Source organism: Clavelina lepadiformis, chromosome 7, assembly GCF_947623445.1.
Source record: "Clavelina lepadiformis chromosome 7, kaClaLepa1.1, whole genome shotgun sequence".
In the NCBI taxonomy this organism is placed as follows: Eukaryota; Metazoa; Chordata; class Ascidiacea; order Aplousobranchia; family Clavelinidae; genus Clavelina; species Clavelina lepadiformis.
The window spans coordinates 13,667,523-13,685,472 of record NC_135246.1 but is presented as its reverse complement, the minus strand read 5'-3'; the positions used below and the strand labels follow the sequence as shown (position 1 = coordinate 13,685,472).

At 36.2% G+C, this 17,950-nt stretch overlaps 3 protein-coding genes across 6 annotated transcripts; all 3 read right to left on the bottom strand.

The window, feature by feature from the left end:
• Positions 1–1,534: 1,534 nt before the first annotated feature.
• Positions 1,535–7,217, bottom strand: LOC143465290 (solute carrier family 41 member 1-like). The gene is made up of 8 exons (XM_076963509.1): positions 5,133–7,217; positions 4,832–4,939; positions 4,495–4,711; positions 4,214–4,341; positions 3,960–4,132; positions 3,629–3,840; positions 3,295–3,446; positions 1,535–3,130 (listed from the first exon to the last, which is right to left on the bottom strand). Exons 1-8 carry the CDS (start codon positions 5,817–5,819, stop codon positions 2,945–2,947), a joined length of 1,863 nt encoding a protein of 620 aa, XP_076819624.1. The 5' UTR covers positions 5,820–7,217; the 3' UTR covers positions 1,535–2,944.
• Positions 7,218–9,301: 2,084 nt separating this feature from the next.
• LOC143465472 (3'-5' RNA nuclease TATDN2-like) lies at positions 9,302–13,544 on the bottom strand. Of its 2 annotated transcripts, none has more exons than XM_076963792.1 (13): positions 13,368–13,544; positions 13,147–13,226; positions 12,731–12,994; positions 12,534–12,639; positions 12,263–12,400; positions 11,987–12,085; positions 11,695–11,769; positions 11,436–11,566; positions 11,228–11,338; positions 10,307–10,542; positions 10,028–10,207; positions 9,633–9,807; positions 9,302–9,556 (listed from the first exon to the last, which is right to left on the bottom strand). In XM_076963792.1, the coding sequence occupies exons 1-13, from the start codon at positions 13,534–13,536 to the stop codon at positions 9,416–9,418; spliced, it is 1,905 nt and encodes a 634-aa protein (XP_076819907.1). In that variant the 5' UTR covers positions 13,537–13,544; the 3' UTR covers positions 9,302–9,415. The 2 variants fall into 2 exon arrangements, with proteins under 2 accessions (XP_076819907.1, XP_076819908.1); XM_076963793.1 differs by having other exon boundaries at positions 13,140–13,226; positions 13,368–13,421.
• A 31-nt stretch (positions 13,545–13,575) lies between these two features.
• On the bottom strand, positions 13,576–16,276 carry LOC143465473 (putative RNA-binding protein 18). 3 transcript variants are annotated; one of them, XM_076963795.1, is made up of 4 exons: positions 16,022–16,276; positions 14,976–15,102; positions 14,729–14,904; positions 13,576–14,602 (listed from the first exon to the last, which is right to left on the bottom strand). In XM_076963795.1, the coding sequence occupies exons 1-4, from the start codon at positions 16,129–16,131 to the stop codon at positions 14,410–14,412; spliced, it is 606 nt and encodes a 201-aa protein (XP_076819910.1). In that variant the 5' UTR covers positions 16,132–16,276; the 3' UTR covers positions 13,576–14,409. The 3 variants fall into 3 exon arrangements, with proteins under 3 accessions (XP_076819910.1, XP_076819909.1, XP_076819911.1); XM_076963794.1 differs by lacking the exon at positions 16,022–16,276 and adding an exon at positions 15,428–15,987; XM_076963796.1 differs by lacking the exon at positions 16,022–16,276 and adding an exon at positions 15,340–15,479.
• Positions 16,277–17,950: the final 1,674 nt, after the last annotated feature.

The following is a 17,950-nucleotide window of genomic DNA, read 5'->3' as shown; positions in this document are numbered from 1 at the left end:
TGAAGAGCACCAGAGGAAGTCTTCCTCCGCTTCCGCGGTCGAAATGGGTTGATACCGGACAAAATTTTGATGAGAGTAAACTCCAACGTAGCCAAGACGTGCCGATTCTAAAACCAATTTATCCACCCAGTACCCTCGACGGTTGTAAAGATTTAAATGGTACGAACACTCGGGTGGGATTTTTAAGCGATAAACGATGTCAAAACAACAACATCTCACCATCTCGTTCCAAATCTATTTTGTGGACAAAAAACGACAATGTACCGTCGCCAATCGACCCGTCATCAAAACTAAAACGAGGACAAAGGGTTAGTTTCATGCTACCACAATCTCTCAATACTACCACTCCACGTCATACCGTTCATGGGAGGACTGACGTATTTGATGTCTCCGACTATAATGTGTTATTTTCGAAACCGTCCCTGAGAAAATATCATGCTACAAAACAGGACACGACATCTGACGTAATTTGTAAATTGCCTATACTGGGAGTAGAGGACACTGCCCGAGGTAGAGCCAAACCGCTTCCAGCAGAGCAACTCCTCGCTAAACGGCGAGTCCGATATAAAACCTTACAAGCTCAGTTTGATTACGATTTTAGAAATAGCACAGATCGAGGCCTGGTTGACAAATCTGCCGCCAGGCACGACGTCCAATTAAGGCGAGAAAAGGCGACGGTAATTCGAGCGAAAGCAAGCTCGAGATCGCCCTCCAAACAGGAAATGCTTCGAGCTGACAGCGTCGTAAAAAAGGCAAGGATCCTACTGCAAGAGAGACTGAAAGAAAGATACAACCCGGCTCCTAGACGAGCAAGGAGAAGAAGAGTTCTTTATCTTCCTGCACTTGCGGCCCCATGCAGCGAAGAATTCGCCATTACGATGAGAAGATCATACGGGAAGAGATTTGTCTCTTCTCCAGCAGTGCTTGATCACGTGGTACACGGTCGCCTGCCGTACAAATCTACCGCTGCGCTCTTGGACGCCATCGTACGGCCGCCATCCACACCAACAATCGCGTAAGGATAACTTTATCTACTACTCGTCTGCTCCCGCAACAGGATAGCTAACCAGAAAGCTATTCGCAAATATCGTTCCTAACCTTTCGAAAATTACCTACTTAAAAGAATGCTATTAACATTAAGCTGTTATATATAAACAATAAACATAAAAAGTACTTGTAAGTGACGTTAGACAGATGTCCCAAGTCGCAGAGTAAAGAACTGCTAATCCACTTACTGGATCATTTTCTGTAATTTACGAGAAATTTTTAATCAACTACACGCGTATTCTTTATACAATCGTGGCGCAAACGCGAAACGTAATATTGTTTAATAATTATGCTTTCGTGCTGTCCGTGACCCGAAGTTTTGGAGGGTAATATTTTTTATAATCATGCTTACTTTTCTTGCCTTTGTATTTGTCCAATGCATTTTCTTTCCCTTTGAATATAAGACGATCATGTTTGCTCTTTCGTTATCAAGATTGTACCGAAATAAACTGCCTGCTTTGAATGTTATAAAAAATCAGTGCATGAGTCTGCGATAACTTTCTTGAACAATCACAATTTTCTTTTTTGTTTTTAAATTATGTTCTATGTAGTTTTCACCGACACAAGAAAAAGACACAACGCAGTTAAAACCATATCATTGCACAGGCATAATCTCCTTTAAGATAACCTTGAAAAATTAGTGTAGTAGAATGTTTGGCGGATGGAAGTGTACAACATCACGTAAACTTTTGCTTTAACCATGTCATTTACATTAAAGGCAGCTCTGGGCTCAGGAAAGTTACAGCTTTAAAATTATAACGACCATCAAAAACCACATATGTAAAGCAAAGTAATATAGCTGCGATTCTAGGCTGGAGTGTTCTAATCTAGATGATGCGATGGCTTTTGGTAACATTAAGAATACATAATTTTGCTACTTTACATGTAAAAAGCAGGCATGTAAGCATGGACAACAATTCTACAAAAGTAAAGGTCCATTAAAGGTAAAGGTTTTGTAGGTCCATTCAATTGCTAAATATAAATTTTTAATTATACTTGATCTATACAGTTACAAAAACAATTGAAATACTTCTAATCCAGTGTTTTGAAGTTGTCCGAAACATGTCTCATTATAAAAATGTCTTTTATAGCACAAATAAATTGTGAGTACCTTAGAGTAGAGAGATAAATATGAAAGTATGACTAAAGCTGGTAGAAGCCTCTGAAACAATTAGCTCAAATAAGGTAAACAGGAATCGATTGTGTCAAAGTTTTCATAGGTAAACTGTTGACATTTTGTTATGGTGTGATGAGCAATAGTGTTGACAAATTTCGAGAAAAAAAAACACTGTTCATGCCCTGAAGCAAACAAAAAAATTTCTAATCAACAAAAATTTTGAGTTAAAAATGTTGAATTTCGAGTTAGGGATACTTGTTTACATTTAAGTCGATCAACATTTCGCCAGGATTACTTATTTTGAGTTATCTGAAATTTTAACCTAAGTGAAGATGAGTTAATGAGCTTTTACTTCAACTTCTCAATTTGACATACTGTGCACTTACTTGAGCAAATATATCGCAGAGTTGGCAAAACAAGTTGATTCAAAAAACAACATGCAGCAGGAAACAATAAGGTGTACAATGTACAGCATAAAAATACTGGGAATTTTAGATGAACAGTACTGAGCAGTACAGAAGCATTTTTTGCACGTTTTCAATGTCCCTATATATGTGAAATATTTCTAGCCTTTGGACACATTTCTAACAGAAACGCTCGGAAAAATCACAGCATCATGTTTAAACTACTGGTACTTGCTAATACATCTACCTTTATCGCAGGCCTGTATCACATATAGGACACCGTGTTTATAATACCACATATAGCGCAAATAACTTCGGTGCAAATGAAATCACAATCACTTGAAAAATATATTCACAGCCTGTAATTGCATATTACTCAGTCACCTACATCCATATCCCTGTCTCCAACCAACCAGAGGAACAAAAACCCTGCAGCCAAGAGCCCAGTTCCTAGTAAATCACCAAGAGCAGTCAGGTAGGGGATGGCGCTGTTGTCTGGATCATCACCATTTTTCCACAACCGAAGCACTAAACAGTTGCAAACTTGCAGCAGAATTGCAACCTGCAATCGGAAAAAATATGTTTAATTATGTACATCTTAATATCAATTTCTAGAAGACCTACAACATGTTCATCATATTTATAGATATAGCAATAATTACAAGCAAAAAAGACAAAACCATAATATACATGTCCAGCAACTAAATAAATATCAAATAAACATACCTGTACTACAGATACAAAAATATATACCACAACAAACTGTGGTGTGATGGAAGTGTGGCCAGCCTTTAAAGCTTGTATAATAAGCACAAATATAAGTTGTCCGGGAACAACCATTGCTAAAAGAACTCTAGCTCCAACTGAATGTCGATTGCCTAAAAAAGGAAATGAAATGTAATAAATAATGATCGGGTCTCCAGTTAGTAGTTACATTTTTATAAGAAACTGGTTACTAATACTGTAATAACGTTATCAACGTAAGCACTAAGCAGTCACAAAACGACAGATAGAAAAACGGATAATGCAAGCAGGAAAGAAATAATGAATCATAATGTACCTGATGACAAATAGGTTTTCCAGGGAGATATACAACCAGGTTTGTCAGCCTCAGGCAAGCTACCAAGTGGATGACCACTTGTGTGAAGGTAAGTTGAAATCCTGCTTGCTTGTACAGCAACCAAATTCCCTCCAACACCATTGATAACTGGAGAAAACACAGCGATGCCAGGGTTTTGTGACACAGCAAAATCCAGAATAAATCCACCAGTACTGCGAAACAACCACACTGATTGTAAATTATGATATATAGAAAATTATGCACATCACTGTAAAAATTAACCTTCCAACATTGTAAAAAATAAGTGGTAACTGATACCAAACCATCATACCTACTGATTCCCATAGCTGCAATTACAGGAGTCCAGCCATGTTTTACAACATCTCTTGTAAATTCATTTCTGTGGGCAAGCCACAACACAAGAGGTGTTAAAATTGCAAAAAGAATAATTATTCCAGGCCCTATCCAAAAATACTTGGGTGTGTATAGCACAAAATACAAACCCTGCAAAAGAAATGTAGGGTAAGCCAACAAATTGACAACTAACCACCTTGTAGATGCAATAATTTAAACTTACAAAACTACCTTCGCAATCGCTGATAACAACGTCAAAGTAATTAAATCTCCTAAGGCTGCAGCAATAGGGGTGGCCACATTATCCGGGTTAATACCAAGCCTTTTAGATGACATAATTACCAAGATCATCACCATACCTAAAATTTAACACTGTAAGTTTGACAAAAAATAATCAAGAATGTCTGGCTTAAACTTTAACAATCACATCAAACTTTGACTGTTAATTGGGAACACAGACTAAATAATACCAGAAGCATCGTTGTATTTAAATAAAATGATTCTAAACATACCAAGTAATGCTGAAGCAATTGCCCCAGTTAAAAGACTCCCGGTGCATAAAATTATGGCATGATTGGTCTCCCATTTCCCATCTGGTATCCATCCTAATGTCATGGCAACTAACGAAGCTAAAAAAGCAACAACCATTGCTTGAGCTTCCACCAGCAACATGTTACCCCAAATTATTTTCCAGCGCTTGCTTGGCTCATCAAGATAACCTCTGTTTGCCTGTTGTTGATAGAATAATATATAACAATCAAAAATAACACATATGTCAACATACTCAATATATACTCATATATTTGCAAGAATAAAAATATATTTTAACATTAAAATGATATCACATACATAAGTTGAAAGTCGCGAAGCTAATGTCATTTCAAGATTTCCTTTCAGACCTAAAAGTGCGGGGACAAGAATAAAAATTTCTGGAACTTTGACGAAAACCTCCCAATGCTAAAAACACACATCAAAATTTTATGACCCTTTCTTTTGTAGGTCTTGTGAAATAAAAATTTATACAAAAAATAATATCTGCTAGGTAGCATTTTGCAACATAAAGTCATAAGAATAACAACATATAGCAGATGTTTGGTTCAGTAAATGCGAGCCAATATTGAACAAGAGCATGTAGCAAATCAGTGCATACCTGGACTTGATCAAGAACAACTCCAGCAGCGACCATTCCCAATCCAGCCATCAAGAAAGGAAATAGAGTTTGCAAGCCAATAGTCCACACACCTTCAAAACTTTCAACGTTTTTATTTGCTGTATCAACAGCATTTAAACCAGATATGTGAATGTCACTAAATTTCGCTTTCTTTGAGTGATCATTTGGTAGCAGAGACTTTTTATCATCATCAGTTTCAGGATCTTCATTGTCACAGCTTTCACTTCCAAACTCATGCCGGATTTTATGCATTGTTTTTGATGATTTTTCAGAACTATGAATCTGAACATACATTACGTCCTCTTCATCTTGTGATGTCATATCAGTCAATGGTGGAGCATAACCATTTACGTTTATCGTCTCTTGTCCCATAAAATTACTGGTGTCATATCCATCTTTGTTATTTGAATTTAGTGGGGTCAAAGCAGAAAGTTTGTGAAACGCATCGTGTTTAGTTTGAACACTGTGAGAAAATTGGTGACCCAAATTTTGACAAACTGAGTTTCCCTCACTATCAGAGTCCGAGTCAAGCAGATGTGCTTTTGGTACCATTTTGTTCTCTGTGTTATAGACTGGTCGTCTTCTTACATGAGTTGTTGAAAGAGAGGCTTCTGGAATGCTTCGAGTTAACTGTTTAATGTCTTTTTTGGATGAAGAGTGGGACATTTATACCACTCCGGAATAACAACTATAATTATGTTAAAATTACATGACAACATCCAATAATAATTAATTGAACTTTCAAGTCTACCTGGTACAACCCAACAGTAAAACAAAGCTCAGCAACATTTCCCTGAGTTATGACAAATCTATCTTTTGATGTTTGATAAATAAAATGACCGGTATTTCAGCAGTTTACCTTACTATCAGACTGTACCATGACGCGAAATTGAATTTTGCTGTATTTTTTACCGGAATGCAGAGTATGTAGGTAATTTTCAGTGCCAAGATCTTGCTTGCACCAAACAACCAAAAATAACAAGCGCTGGTGTGCAAAAACGCTCCGACGCAATGAAAGTGTGCAATAGCACGATATATAATGTATGCAGTTTGACTAATTCAATCTCTAAATGAACTGAAAATTGAGTGCGAAGTTTAAATTCCGTCCAAGTCATCAAGTGCAAAATTAAGCACTTAAATCGGGCCACTGAAATAAAAAACGGTAATGAGTGCACAAGATTTTATCTCTTTTTCTCCTCCACGCCCTTCCTTTCCTCTCATTTTTATTTCTTTCTTTCTCCTCACACTCCATGTATTTCTTTGTTTTCGCTGATGGCAGATGATTCGTTCTAATACCATGTGATACCTTTGGACATAAATGTTGTAAAGTATAAAACAATGGACATGCCACAGTTACCAAGTTATTTTATCTCGACAAGACGAAAATTTGCAAGATGCTATAGTTAAAAATTTAACCATTGAAAGAAAGAACGATACCATAATGTGCAGATGATACAATATTTTTGTCTTTTTATAGTTTATTCTTATGTGTAGTTGTTAAGGTATCAGACAAGACCCCAAATGATGTCATAAATTGAGTAGTTAGGGTCTAGTATATAAAGGCATTCTGTGGTTGTGCACTTGTATACTAGACCAAAATTTGTGTTCAAAGACACAAATTTTGCTCTGATGGCGTGCACTAAAGCCTCTATGCTTTGTTTATTTATTATAAATTGGCGTGACGAAAAAATTCAGAGTGCACGTTGATGAATCTCGTGCGTGAAGCTGCTACATTTTCTAATTTTAAAGATCTAACTCACTATCTAAACAAAAACTTTAAAACCGAAATGTTATACACACATTACACACGTAGATAAACTATGGTCAAACCTGACGCAATTGGCTGTCACTATTTCACCAGAAAATATCGTATGTTTGGAACGATATTTCGCAGTTTCTTGTTAACCTAAATAAAATGTTATTACATAGTAACCTAAATCTACTTCCAATAAAACCTTACATATCAAAAATCAACTTTCTGCATTTCCTTTCTTCTAACCATTACCGCCTATCTTGAATGTTCAACAGGGTGCGTGACCTACAGTAAACGGTGTATGGTGAAATAGCTACTGCCAAGTTGGCAGTGCCAAGTTGCCAACACTATTTCAGTGGCAGTGACGCACAAAACGCTTCGTCTGACAGGCACTTAAGTTTTAATAGATAGCGCTATAGAGCGAAAACAAAACATAATCCACTTCATGCTAGACAAAACGAAAAAAACGAAACTTAGCTTCTGCGCAAGATCCTACTGTACATATGTAAGAACACTGTGTTTATTCAAGTTCGATATAAAATTAGATTTTTATTCAGCTGGTACTTGGTTTATATTCTTTTGACAAGAAGAGTATGTATTAAGTAGCATGTGTATGTAGGCCTAGTAGCAGTAGTATGTATTAAGATCATTAAGTATGGTGTAGAATAGATAGCATTGAAAACCTTATCCTCGGATTGATGATATGTAATACCACCAGCATATATGGCGTTATGATCAGGTTATTGCTCGGACTGAGGAAAGATTTTGTGACGAACAGGATCACATAAATTTAGTGTAAGTTTTAAGTGAAATAAGACTACTCTCTCATCTCTCTGTAGAAACAATCACAACACACTCTTTATAACTTAACAATAAACCATGACACGCATACATAACATCAGCAGTTATCTTAATCAAACTGCACGGCACTACACATCACTAGACTCGCTATTGCCACGTAGCAAAGTAAAACGCAAAGAAAACAAACAGAACTAAGCACTACAGTAAGCAACATTACCCTACGACCTTCACGCCGCACAAAGCTTTTTCATACGACTTTTTCAAAGTAGGCTTTATACACAACAATTCGCACGACTTAAACTCTCGGCCATGATTCCTCACCGCTCGAGCCACTACCACCAAACTTTTATTTGCACGAGTTCCGAAAAACACAATCATGTTTTAATAGTTTTTCATTTTTATGTGATTGTCCAAATTTAGAGCTGTTACGCAGGACTACTAAACAGGAACAATCATCGTTCATGCTTTGCTAAAAGAGCATTACAACGGTAGCGCGGCTGGTATGGAACCTGGGTTGCCCCATTGTGGTCGAGACACTCCCTAAACGCTTTGTCACCGAGCCGACCGGATAAGGTGAAACGTTTGTCATCGAAATTCGTTAATTTTTAAATATCAAACCTTTGCTTCCCAGATTTACAGCTCCAAGTTTTAGAGATGAAAAATGCAGGTTGGGTACTGGCCTGTTAAGTACGCCGACATGTATTTGGAAACCGAAAAACAACCTATATTGGCTATACACTCGAACTAGCCGGGATTTATCTTGGCACACCACCAAAAAAAACAATTAACTGATCGGTTTGAAGTTTTAGGTAAGCTGGGTGGCAGTTAGATCTGTCCTAATTAGTCTACTATTCTATAGTACGTCATTAGAAAGTATTTGAAATAAGACCTGGGCTGTGTACCGCTTCAAAGGGCGCCCTTATTAATTCTATCAACCTAACAAAATGATCAGTACAGGATTAAAACCAAAAGCATATTGTATTACATTATTACAGTAATAATGAATACGATACGAGAAAATGTTATATTTATGTAATATTTCAGTCCATTTTAACTTACACCAGTGAGGAAGTTACTCTGTTGATGATAAAGTACAAATGAGTGTAAAAACGCGTGGCTTAAATTATCATAAACAACGGGCTCCACTTCAAACTCTTAAATACCACATTTTACTAGAAACTTGAAAATGGCATACCTCACTACCGAAGCCCTGCTTACCGAGCTATTGTAGACACATTTTTCGATATTTTACTTGTACTATTCATGTGAACTCGGAGCTGTTAACTAGGACTTTATGCATTGCCAGAAGACATTACAACGCCGACCGCGCTGGGTACTGAACAGGGCTTGGGTAACCAAAACTCGGAATCAACTACTGAACCGGTGAACCATTAAACTGCAGTTGTATATATTGCACTGGAAAATTAGTTTTTATGCTAAGCGATGTTTTAATTAACAAAAATTCTTTGAGGTGAAAAAACACTTACCAAATTACCTCATTTAAAATAAACCGTATTAACATAATATAGATAGTATTTTAAAATATTGTACACTATACACAATAACTAGGAAGAAGTACGCATTTTCTATGGCTTTTCTAGTTAAAAAAAAAACGATTTAAAATTGCGCAGCATGTGTGATTGCGCAAAATAAGCGTATGTTTCAGTGGACAGTACATATGCAATACTGTATATGTGCTGCAAGAAATCTAGATCCCATAAAGTCTTCTGGTATTTCCCCGAATTTTTTCCAGCACCTCATCAACGTGGAGTGCTTTTAAATCGGCTAACTCGTTAGCAATGCACGATGCCATACCAGGGTGGGACCACTTCGCGTTTCCTTGACTTTCCTGAAATATGTTAAATTCAAAAGAACATTGGTCCCATGAGGTAAACACTGATCAAAGGTCAGGTGTAACTATTTACCCTAGTGACGCTCCTAGGTATAAAATAAGGCGTGTCGGTCTCCATCAAAATTCTGTCCAATGGGATCGCCTTTACTGCATCGCGGGGTCGGTAGGCTGATTTATTTGTGATCAAGTTGGTAAATCCAACATAGCAATTCGGGAAATGATTTAATAGAGGCCGAACGTCTCTTTCCCTAAAACGCAGTGAAACCAGAAGATGTTGAAACAGAGCAAGTGCTAGATAATATTATTAACTTATTATGGACTTTTTTAAGTTATTAATAAATTTTTACAGTCCAGAAGAGAATGTATTTTGTGCTTCACCTCCAGCATAATAAGATAATCTTGACATCTGTTAAAAGGGAAAAGGTTTCCTCGTTTTATTTCGTACCAAAGTGCATCAAAAATACATACTCAGTGGTAAGGCAGTGTCGGTGTATCTTGTAATCGTGTGGAACATGTCTCTTCATTATTTCCAAAAGGTCTGGATCGGCGTCACGGCAATGAATCACGAGAGGATACTGTCTACGACATGCTTGCTTCAATTGCCTTATAAAGACTTTCTTTTGTAGTTCATGGTCTGTTGGCCCAAACCTACAACATGCAGTCGAAATTCAAGAACTATATCTTCTAAAAACCAAAGCAATAGCTGATTGCAGAGGTTAACACAACGTCTAAATAGCAAGTAAGTACCTGTCTGAATAGTCTAGGCCCATCTCGCCCCAGGCTATTACATTCTCGTAAGTATCGATGTGGAATTCCACCTCCTTTTCTACCGCTTCGGTGTAGGTTTCCACATGATGTGGGTGACAACCAAACGCACCCCATACAGAAACATTCGGGTCATTTAAGGTTAAAACTGGTCTCGCTCGGGAATAAAGCGATGGTTGGCACCAATCAGCAATCATGCCCTCGAAATTAGACGGAAACTACAAGTGAAATGGAATAATAATATACAATACGATTTCCTGTTGCTCTATACTCGCATGCTATCATTAAATATAATACTAAAATATTTAATAAAATGTTATATATTTAAAAATATTATTACTGTTAGCCAAACAATATTTGGCCAAAGACAATTTTTAAATTAACAGAAACTATTATGGTTTAAATCAGTGGTTTTCAACCTTTTTCATACAGTGACCTATTTTGCAACCCAATAATATATAATTAATCAAACGACCCCTTCCCAAAATTTCCAGCTTAAGATATGTAATATATATCAAGAACAGGATTCCTGCCTAAACTGCAATGCCTAAAACAGTTGTAACGGTCACAATTACATTGAAAAAGTAGACCATGACGTTTCCGGGGGTCCTATTATAAATGGTTCTCTCCTGAAATATAAAATTATTTATAAATGAACTTTACTGAAATGTTTACTATGGTGCATTGAAAGCTCTCACTACCTCTAGAAAAAAGGCTAATGACCCTCACGTTGAAAGCCACTGGTTTAAATCGTTTGTTATGTTATGTATTTTACTGTTTGTTTATAGAAACTGAAGATGCCCTGTCGGGCGAAATGTATATTTCTTAAACAACAACTGTTTGGTTGATCCGAAAACTAAACTTTGCTGGATTTTCTTCTAAATGCAAAAGTGGCTACTGTACCTGAAAAAATGCTTCATCCATATACTCGGTGAATGACTGGTAGTAGGATATACGTTTGAACAAGAAATCAACATGACAATGGGTGTCAATGAAAGGAATGTCGGAATTCATCTATACATAGGTCGGAAAAGGTCAATAGCACAAGGTAACAACTATTGCGCGATGCCAATACCTATTTAATGTTGAAGGAAAATGATCGAATTTTTACCTCATATATTAAGACGTTTCTAGCACTTTTCAATCTTTTATCATCAAAAGTTTTATAAATAGGTGACTTCAATTCTTTTTCAAATACACACGTTCCTCTGGTTGATGAAGTAGATCGTCTCAAAGATGTATCTGGGAATGAATAACAAAAAATAATAAACAACTACGGCTGCTAATGTAGGGTTACGGCCGTTTATAACCTCCATTAAGTTAACTGCATTCAAATTAATCAAAAGCAAAGTAACAAAAAAATAACAAACCAAAACTGTCTCTAACTCTATGCTTTGTATAATACACTCCTTCTGAAAATCGACGAGTTTCCTTGTTTTTATGATCTGTGAAGAACAAATATCCCAGTGTTTATACTATTTAAAAAATTTAACTAAAGGTTTTCCTTCTTAAAAAGTTTTGCAATTATAAATTATCTGTTGGTTGTTGCTAACAACTTTGCATCACTAATCAAGGTTGAAGAAATACTAATGTAGTTATTTACGCATAAATATGAGTTCCTGGATGCAGTAGTTAAATAGCGTAACACAAAGTTGTACTCACTATAAGTGCTAAAAGATTGTGAAAATTTATCACTAATTTCTGAATGTCTTGAATCATCAAACTCATTTTTTCTGGCAAAATTATGTTTGCGTTTATTGCCTTAATAAAAAGATTGGTAAAATCAAGTTTTCGTTATTCTTAAAATTTGTATATCTTAACACATAAGAACACAACTTATAGACTCTTTTACACACTATACAGTACAGCAGATTTCCAAGTACTGTAACTGAACCGACTCCAATTAAAGAAGGAAAAAACTCATTAATTAGTAATTACCAAGTTCAAACCGTGACTGTGGCATAACATCTTTATGTGATCTACTCCTGTAGTGATGGTGTTTCCTATCACGAGACGTAATACTAGTTTGGTTATGTTTTCTGTCTGATTTCATTTTTTGCTGATGATGTTGATAGTCTTTATTGTGGACAACAGAGTAAAAAAGTGTGATACGTTTGTAGCAATTTGAAAACAAATGTCTACAATCTACATGATTAAAGCAAACTATTTTATATTTATAAACTATTCCTATTTGTAACTATTTATATACCATGTTCATTAACAGAAAGTCTAGGCGTCTTTGACGAAAATCGTTTACTTGAGTTGTAATAATCATCTTCACTATCCGTACTTTCAGAGTTTGATACAGGCAATATCTGTAAATACAAGTCAATATTTCGATATTCCATTATGATTAAGACGTTCTGTCAAACTTCATGTCAATAGCAAAATGCCATGCTTATATACCTCCTTGTTTGTGCGATGAGAATTTTTGAATTCTCTAAAGTCACTCAGCATATTAGAAGCAGCTGTATGTTGAATGGCTATTGAAGAATCAAAATCATAGTTTGGTCTGTCGCTAGTCCTGCACCGTTTTTTATGGTTACTTTCATGTAAGTGCACAGAAATCTTCGCAGGTTTAGGAGTGATTTTTGAATAAAAATCATGACCAACTTCTTCCCTTTTTTCGAATTCAACCTTACCATCACATTCCTCTGAATCAGTGCCTTTCTATTAACCAAAAAATTGATTTCAGAATCTGTTGTTGTTAATTATTATTTGTTGAAAGTAATACCATCCCACTGCACTCTGTTAAGAAAGCACAAAGATGATATTTTAAGACAGAATTTAGCATGTGTGGTTATAGAAACATTACATTTTACCACCAAATGGTGTTTCCGACCAATTTTCATTTCTGGACCAAGGTGTTTAAATATTTTATTTTTCATTTCAACAACAGCATCTGCATTAAAAATAAATCAAAATTAGCAATAACAGAGAATAGAAATATGAATTTTTAATAAAATGTTTATTCCAAAAAATTCCCAAAGTTTTAGAAAATAATTCTAAAACCTGTAAACTACAAAAAAAAAAAGTAACGTACTTTTTTTGTCTTTTCTGGTGGCAGGCTCTTCATCAGCGGTACCCCACGCCACAAAAGCGGTCGATATATTTGCATCAAAATCACCAACATTTGATGATCTGCCAGAACTGTGTAAACATGGTGTTGATATTGACTCTTTGGGGTTTCGTTTACTATGGTGTTTTGACATTACCACAGACAATAAACAGAACTTTTAATCAAACCTACACTAAAGCAAATAAAATACATGACTTAGCAGTGACAGACACAGGCACATTAGTGATAAAGCCACACCAATTTATATCCTAATTATAGTAAACTTTGAGTGGACATCACATCAAAATGTTAATACTGCAATTGAAAACAAATAACTAAGGAACGCATGGTGTAGTCTGGAGTTGGAAATAATCTTAAAGAGAGATCAGCTGTGTTGAGAATAGGTATGGACCAATACGAACCCAATAACGAATAGATTCGCTGAATGTTACCTGTGTGGAAGATTCAGGCGAACCAGAATACAATACTACTTATAAATTTATCGAATTTGGTATGAAACAATTATCAATTTCCCTGGCTAAGCTAAATTAAGGTCAAAATTTTTCCCTGAAAATCATTTACTTGAGGATTTTGTATTTCAAATTGCCACTTAATCCATTAATTTTTTAGCTATTAGCTATTACGTCACGTTAGAAGCAAGACTTGGCAAATTTTTGATATTTTGGTGATGATACAGATAGATTGGGTATTCGTTCGGTCCACTTTTATGACATTCAGATTCACACGAACCCGAATAATCGCCCTCACGGCACATTCCATACTTGAGAAATCCATTAAAAAATATGATTCAGTGTTATCCAAGCGTACGAATATGAGCAGCATCAAAACAGTTGAATGTATAAGAGCAACATAAAAATTGCAATATTACTGTACGAGTAAATATATTGAGTATTTGCTGTAAACAGATTCTTTGCACTGAATGCAATTTACTAAAATGTCGTTTGGACAAGAAGTGTAAACGGACTTCCACTGTAGAACATATGCAATCAAACACAGCACTATTTGGTTATTTTCTTTTTCTGTGAAGCTTTTTGTATGGATGGGATCTTTTCTGTGCAGTAATTGCTGCATTCACCCTTGATTGTTGCAATAATGGGTGTAGTCCTGTACTCTTACAGGCATCATGTTCCAGCTTGGCATTGGTAATGTTGCTTTCCATGTCTTGCAATTTCTCTTCAATTGAATGAATCACTGCAGCCCTTTAAGAACACAATATTATAACCTAATTTTTATACACAGCAATATCAATCGTAAACTCTATATCAGACTGCAAGTAACCGAAAAAATTTCAAAGTAAAGACGAACAACATTGTTCAGAAACATACTTAGAAGTTGGACCAGCAGACCTTCCCGTTGGTTTTCCTGTAACTACCAAGTCAGATTTTAAATTGATGTTGACTGGAGCATTTATTTGAGTAGGTTGCTCGTGAGCCCACCGAACATGTAAAGTCTTTGACAAAACCTGTTTTCCATTCAGGCCGGTTATTGCACTTTGTGCATCCTAAAAATATAATTGCAATTAACAACTTGCCATTTTGCATAGCTCAATATTCAGTTAATCAACACTCATACCTGTTTTGAATAGAAGCTGACAAAATGAAATCCTCTTGAACTCCCTTGAAGTGTACCAGATTTGTGAAAAAGAAAATCAATTTCTTTTATCTTTCCATAATTCTTTAACAGTTGCAGCAATCCAAACCTATGCAAAAAATCTCAAAAGTTAAAACAAAATGTGTGGTAATGGTAAATAAAGATAAAGCAATAAGTTATACTACAGTATGACATAAATGATCACCTGAAAAATTATTTAACACAGTGGAACAACAGTAACAATATTCATTGTCTAATAAATGATCAATGATAGATGAATCTAGCAAATTCTGGGTCTTGTATAGAAGTGCACGACTATGTCCAAGTGCATTATTGTAGAACTTACATCTGACCCAACTGCAATGCCATTATATCACTTGTACAAGGTTGTGCACTTTCACACCACATCCAAAATTTTAATTGGATATTCTTACTCATTCAGAGAAGAATCAACATTTCCAATCCAAATTCGAAAGACATCCGGTGTTTTTCTTTCTTCATTTGAGTCAAGCGGTAAGGGATTACTAACATTCTCTTTCTTGGGATGTGTAAACTTAGTTGTCATATCAGTTAGTTTTCATTTTAGTTTGTAACCCAAGCCCAAAATAATAAAACAAAACAATAACTTAAATTCCACTGGCTCGCTGTTTGGGGCTGCAGGTTTAGGCAAACAACCGAAGCGTAGACTGGTATTTTTAACTCCTTAACTGCTTTCTACCTTCTATTTTTGTAAAATCTTGTAATGAGCTAATGGCCTATTTATTTTGCTGGACTTTGTTTACAGAAAAATTTTTCAAGATCGGATTTCATGTTTATTTAAATTATCTAGCTCGCTTGTTTGCATATTTAGCTACAAGTTAAATTAAGCTGATGTTGGTAATTGTAAATACAGTGCTTAACTTCTAAATCAATTATTTCCCGAACAACCGGTAGCCTATGTATTTCGTAGCAGCTGCACACCCGACATAAATTTTAAGCAACTTAAAACGCTTAAAACGCTGCTTAACGGTCTAAACTTAATAACTTACCCTCTAATCGGTGATATAGCCAGGTAAAATGTAAAATACGACTTTGCATTTGTTGTACTTAGTAAAGCGAGACGCAACAGTGCTGTGTATAAAACATTAAGTAAGGACATGATAGGACGAGTTCCAAACAAACTTCGCAGAATGTTTCGAATCGTGATGAATGAGCTAAGCTGGCTTCATGCATTCAGCCACAATGATAGGCCAAATTTCCAATAGCGGTATTAACTGAGCACATGCTAAAATGTTCTCGTGACGTCACCAATTGCAGCATGTGATTTTGAGTAGCGTCCTGCAATTGGTGGCGTCATGTAGTCGCTGATTAATTAGTAGTTTGAACTTGAAGAGTCAGGAACGTTACCATACGGCTGTTATTGTTGTACAGCAGCCTGCATTTATTTCAAATAACAGCCTGCTATAGACTGTTTACTGCTCACTAAATAGCATGTTGCTGTTCAACATGTAATGTACAGCAGACAGTCATTGCTAGAGCAGCACCCTGCTGTTATTCCTTGCTGTTGAAAACAGGACAGCTCACTGTTTATTCATATCAAGGGTATTCAAAAGTATCAACACGTGAACATAAATCATGCCCCCATGCACACAACAATTCTTTAAATATGCGAAACATAAGCAACCATGCAATATTCTTTTCCAAAAATCACATTTTTCTTGGAAAAACTTCACATCCGTCGCATACTTTGTTGAAGAACTAACCTACTGCTGATCACGTCACAAACAGCAGCCTGTCTGCTACAGTAGGACTGCTGCAGGACTACTAGACAACAGCAGGCTGCTATTTAATAATAGCACCGGCAATTGTGGTTAGGACCCTGCCTCAAAATTTCGATAAAGATTGATGAAAATTTATCGGGTTCACAGGATTTTTGATAAGGTGTTATGTTAACATAGATAAATGTATAGTTACAATTACGAGTATACAATCTGGCTAGCCGTAGATTGGCTAACCGTTGCACTTCTCAACACTTGAGATATCGGCGAATCGTGCCATGAAATACAGACCGGGCCAAGACTAGTAGGATACAGGCCTAACCATTTTAAATTTTAAATACCGAAATAGCTTAATGATTACAATACAATTTCGTACGTGTAGCGTAGTGATGTGGCAGTTGGCGTCTTTTCACTGGAAAGTTACCACTCCGTGCAAAGGTCACAGGAATGCGACATTGCACAACGCGCTACAACCAGAAGGAGTACACGGACTGTCGAGTTTAGCGGTGAACGAAAACGAATGAGATGGCAAAACTGTTTACTTGACTTTAGTGTTGTCTCACCATATTACCTGTTAAACGTAAACGTATTTCTAGTTGGCTTGTGTCACCCGGAGGACATCGGAAGCAACACACGCCACATCGGTAACCCTTAAAATCACATATGCCACAGTGCTTTGGACAAACCTGAATATAATTGGAAAAACTTAAGTTTAAAATTCGTACGTGCGTTGCTTAAATTTAAGTGGGCAGCACAGTACTAGTAGCCCAGTAGGCCTACCTTTCAGAATATGGAATAGATTTCTGCCAGCTACTTTTCCATTTACACCGCTGTTCAGCTATTATCGCTAGAAGCGTACGCTAATTTATAAGCAAGATAAAAAATAATCCTCACAGATAAACTGAAAACTTTGCATAAAATAGGCCTAACCTATAAAACCCACTTTGTTACTTAAAAGTGATTGTGTAAAAATGTAGGTTACCATGGCCTACAACTTTTAGATTATTACAGGTCTATGCTACAACAAGACATACGCTTACCCGAGGTGATCGGAGTTTTGTTTTTAGATTCCCGCTCCGGTTCTGGTCAACTTAACTCCGGTTCTAGCTCCTATCCCGGAAAAATGATGTTAGCTGTCAATACAACTCTTACTTAAATCTTTAAAATTAAGGTGCATCAAGCCATTTTTACATTTTACAG

Excerpts from the sequence above, each read along its gene's own strand:
- LOC143465473 (XM_076963794.1), bottom strand. The coding sequence starts at position 15,558 with ATGACAACTAAGTTTACACATCCCAAGAAAGAGAATGTTAGTAATCCC. Across the intron at positions 15,103-15,427 it reads GTTGATTCTTCTCTGAATGA|GTTTGGATTGCTGCAACTGT; the intron begins GTAAGAATATCC and ends TTTTTTGCATAG. Across the intron at positions 14,905-14,975 it reads TCAGCTTCTATTCAAAACAG|GATGCACAAAGTGCAATAAC; the intron begins GTATGAGTGTTG and ends TTATATTTTTAG.
- LOC143465290 (XM_076963509.1), bottom strand. The coding sequence starts at position 5,819 with ATGTCCCACTCTTCATCCAAAAAAGACATTAAACAGTTAACTCGAAGC. Across the intron at positions 3,447-3,628 it reads GAAAACCTATTTGTCATCAG|GCAATCGACATTCAGTTGGA; the intron begins GTACATTATGAT and ends TTCCTTTTTTAG. Across the intron at positions 3,131-3,294 it reads TTTTTGTATCTGTAGTACAG|GTTGCAATTCTGCTGCAAGT; the intron begins GTATGTTTATTT and ends TTCCGATTGCAG.
- LOC143465472 (XM_076963792.1), bottom strand. The coding sequence starts at position 13,536 with ATGTCAAAACACCATAGTAAACGAAACCCCAAAGAGTCAATATCAACA. Across the intron at positions 13,227-13,367 it reads CACCAGAAAAGACAAAAAAA|ATGCTGTTGTTGAAATGAAA; the intron begins GTACGTTACTTT and ends TTTTTAATGCAG. Across the intron at positions 10,208-10,306 it reads GGCCTAGACTATTCAGACAG|GTTTGGGCCAACAGACCATG; the intron begins GTACTTACTTGC and ends TGCATGTTGTAG.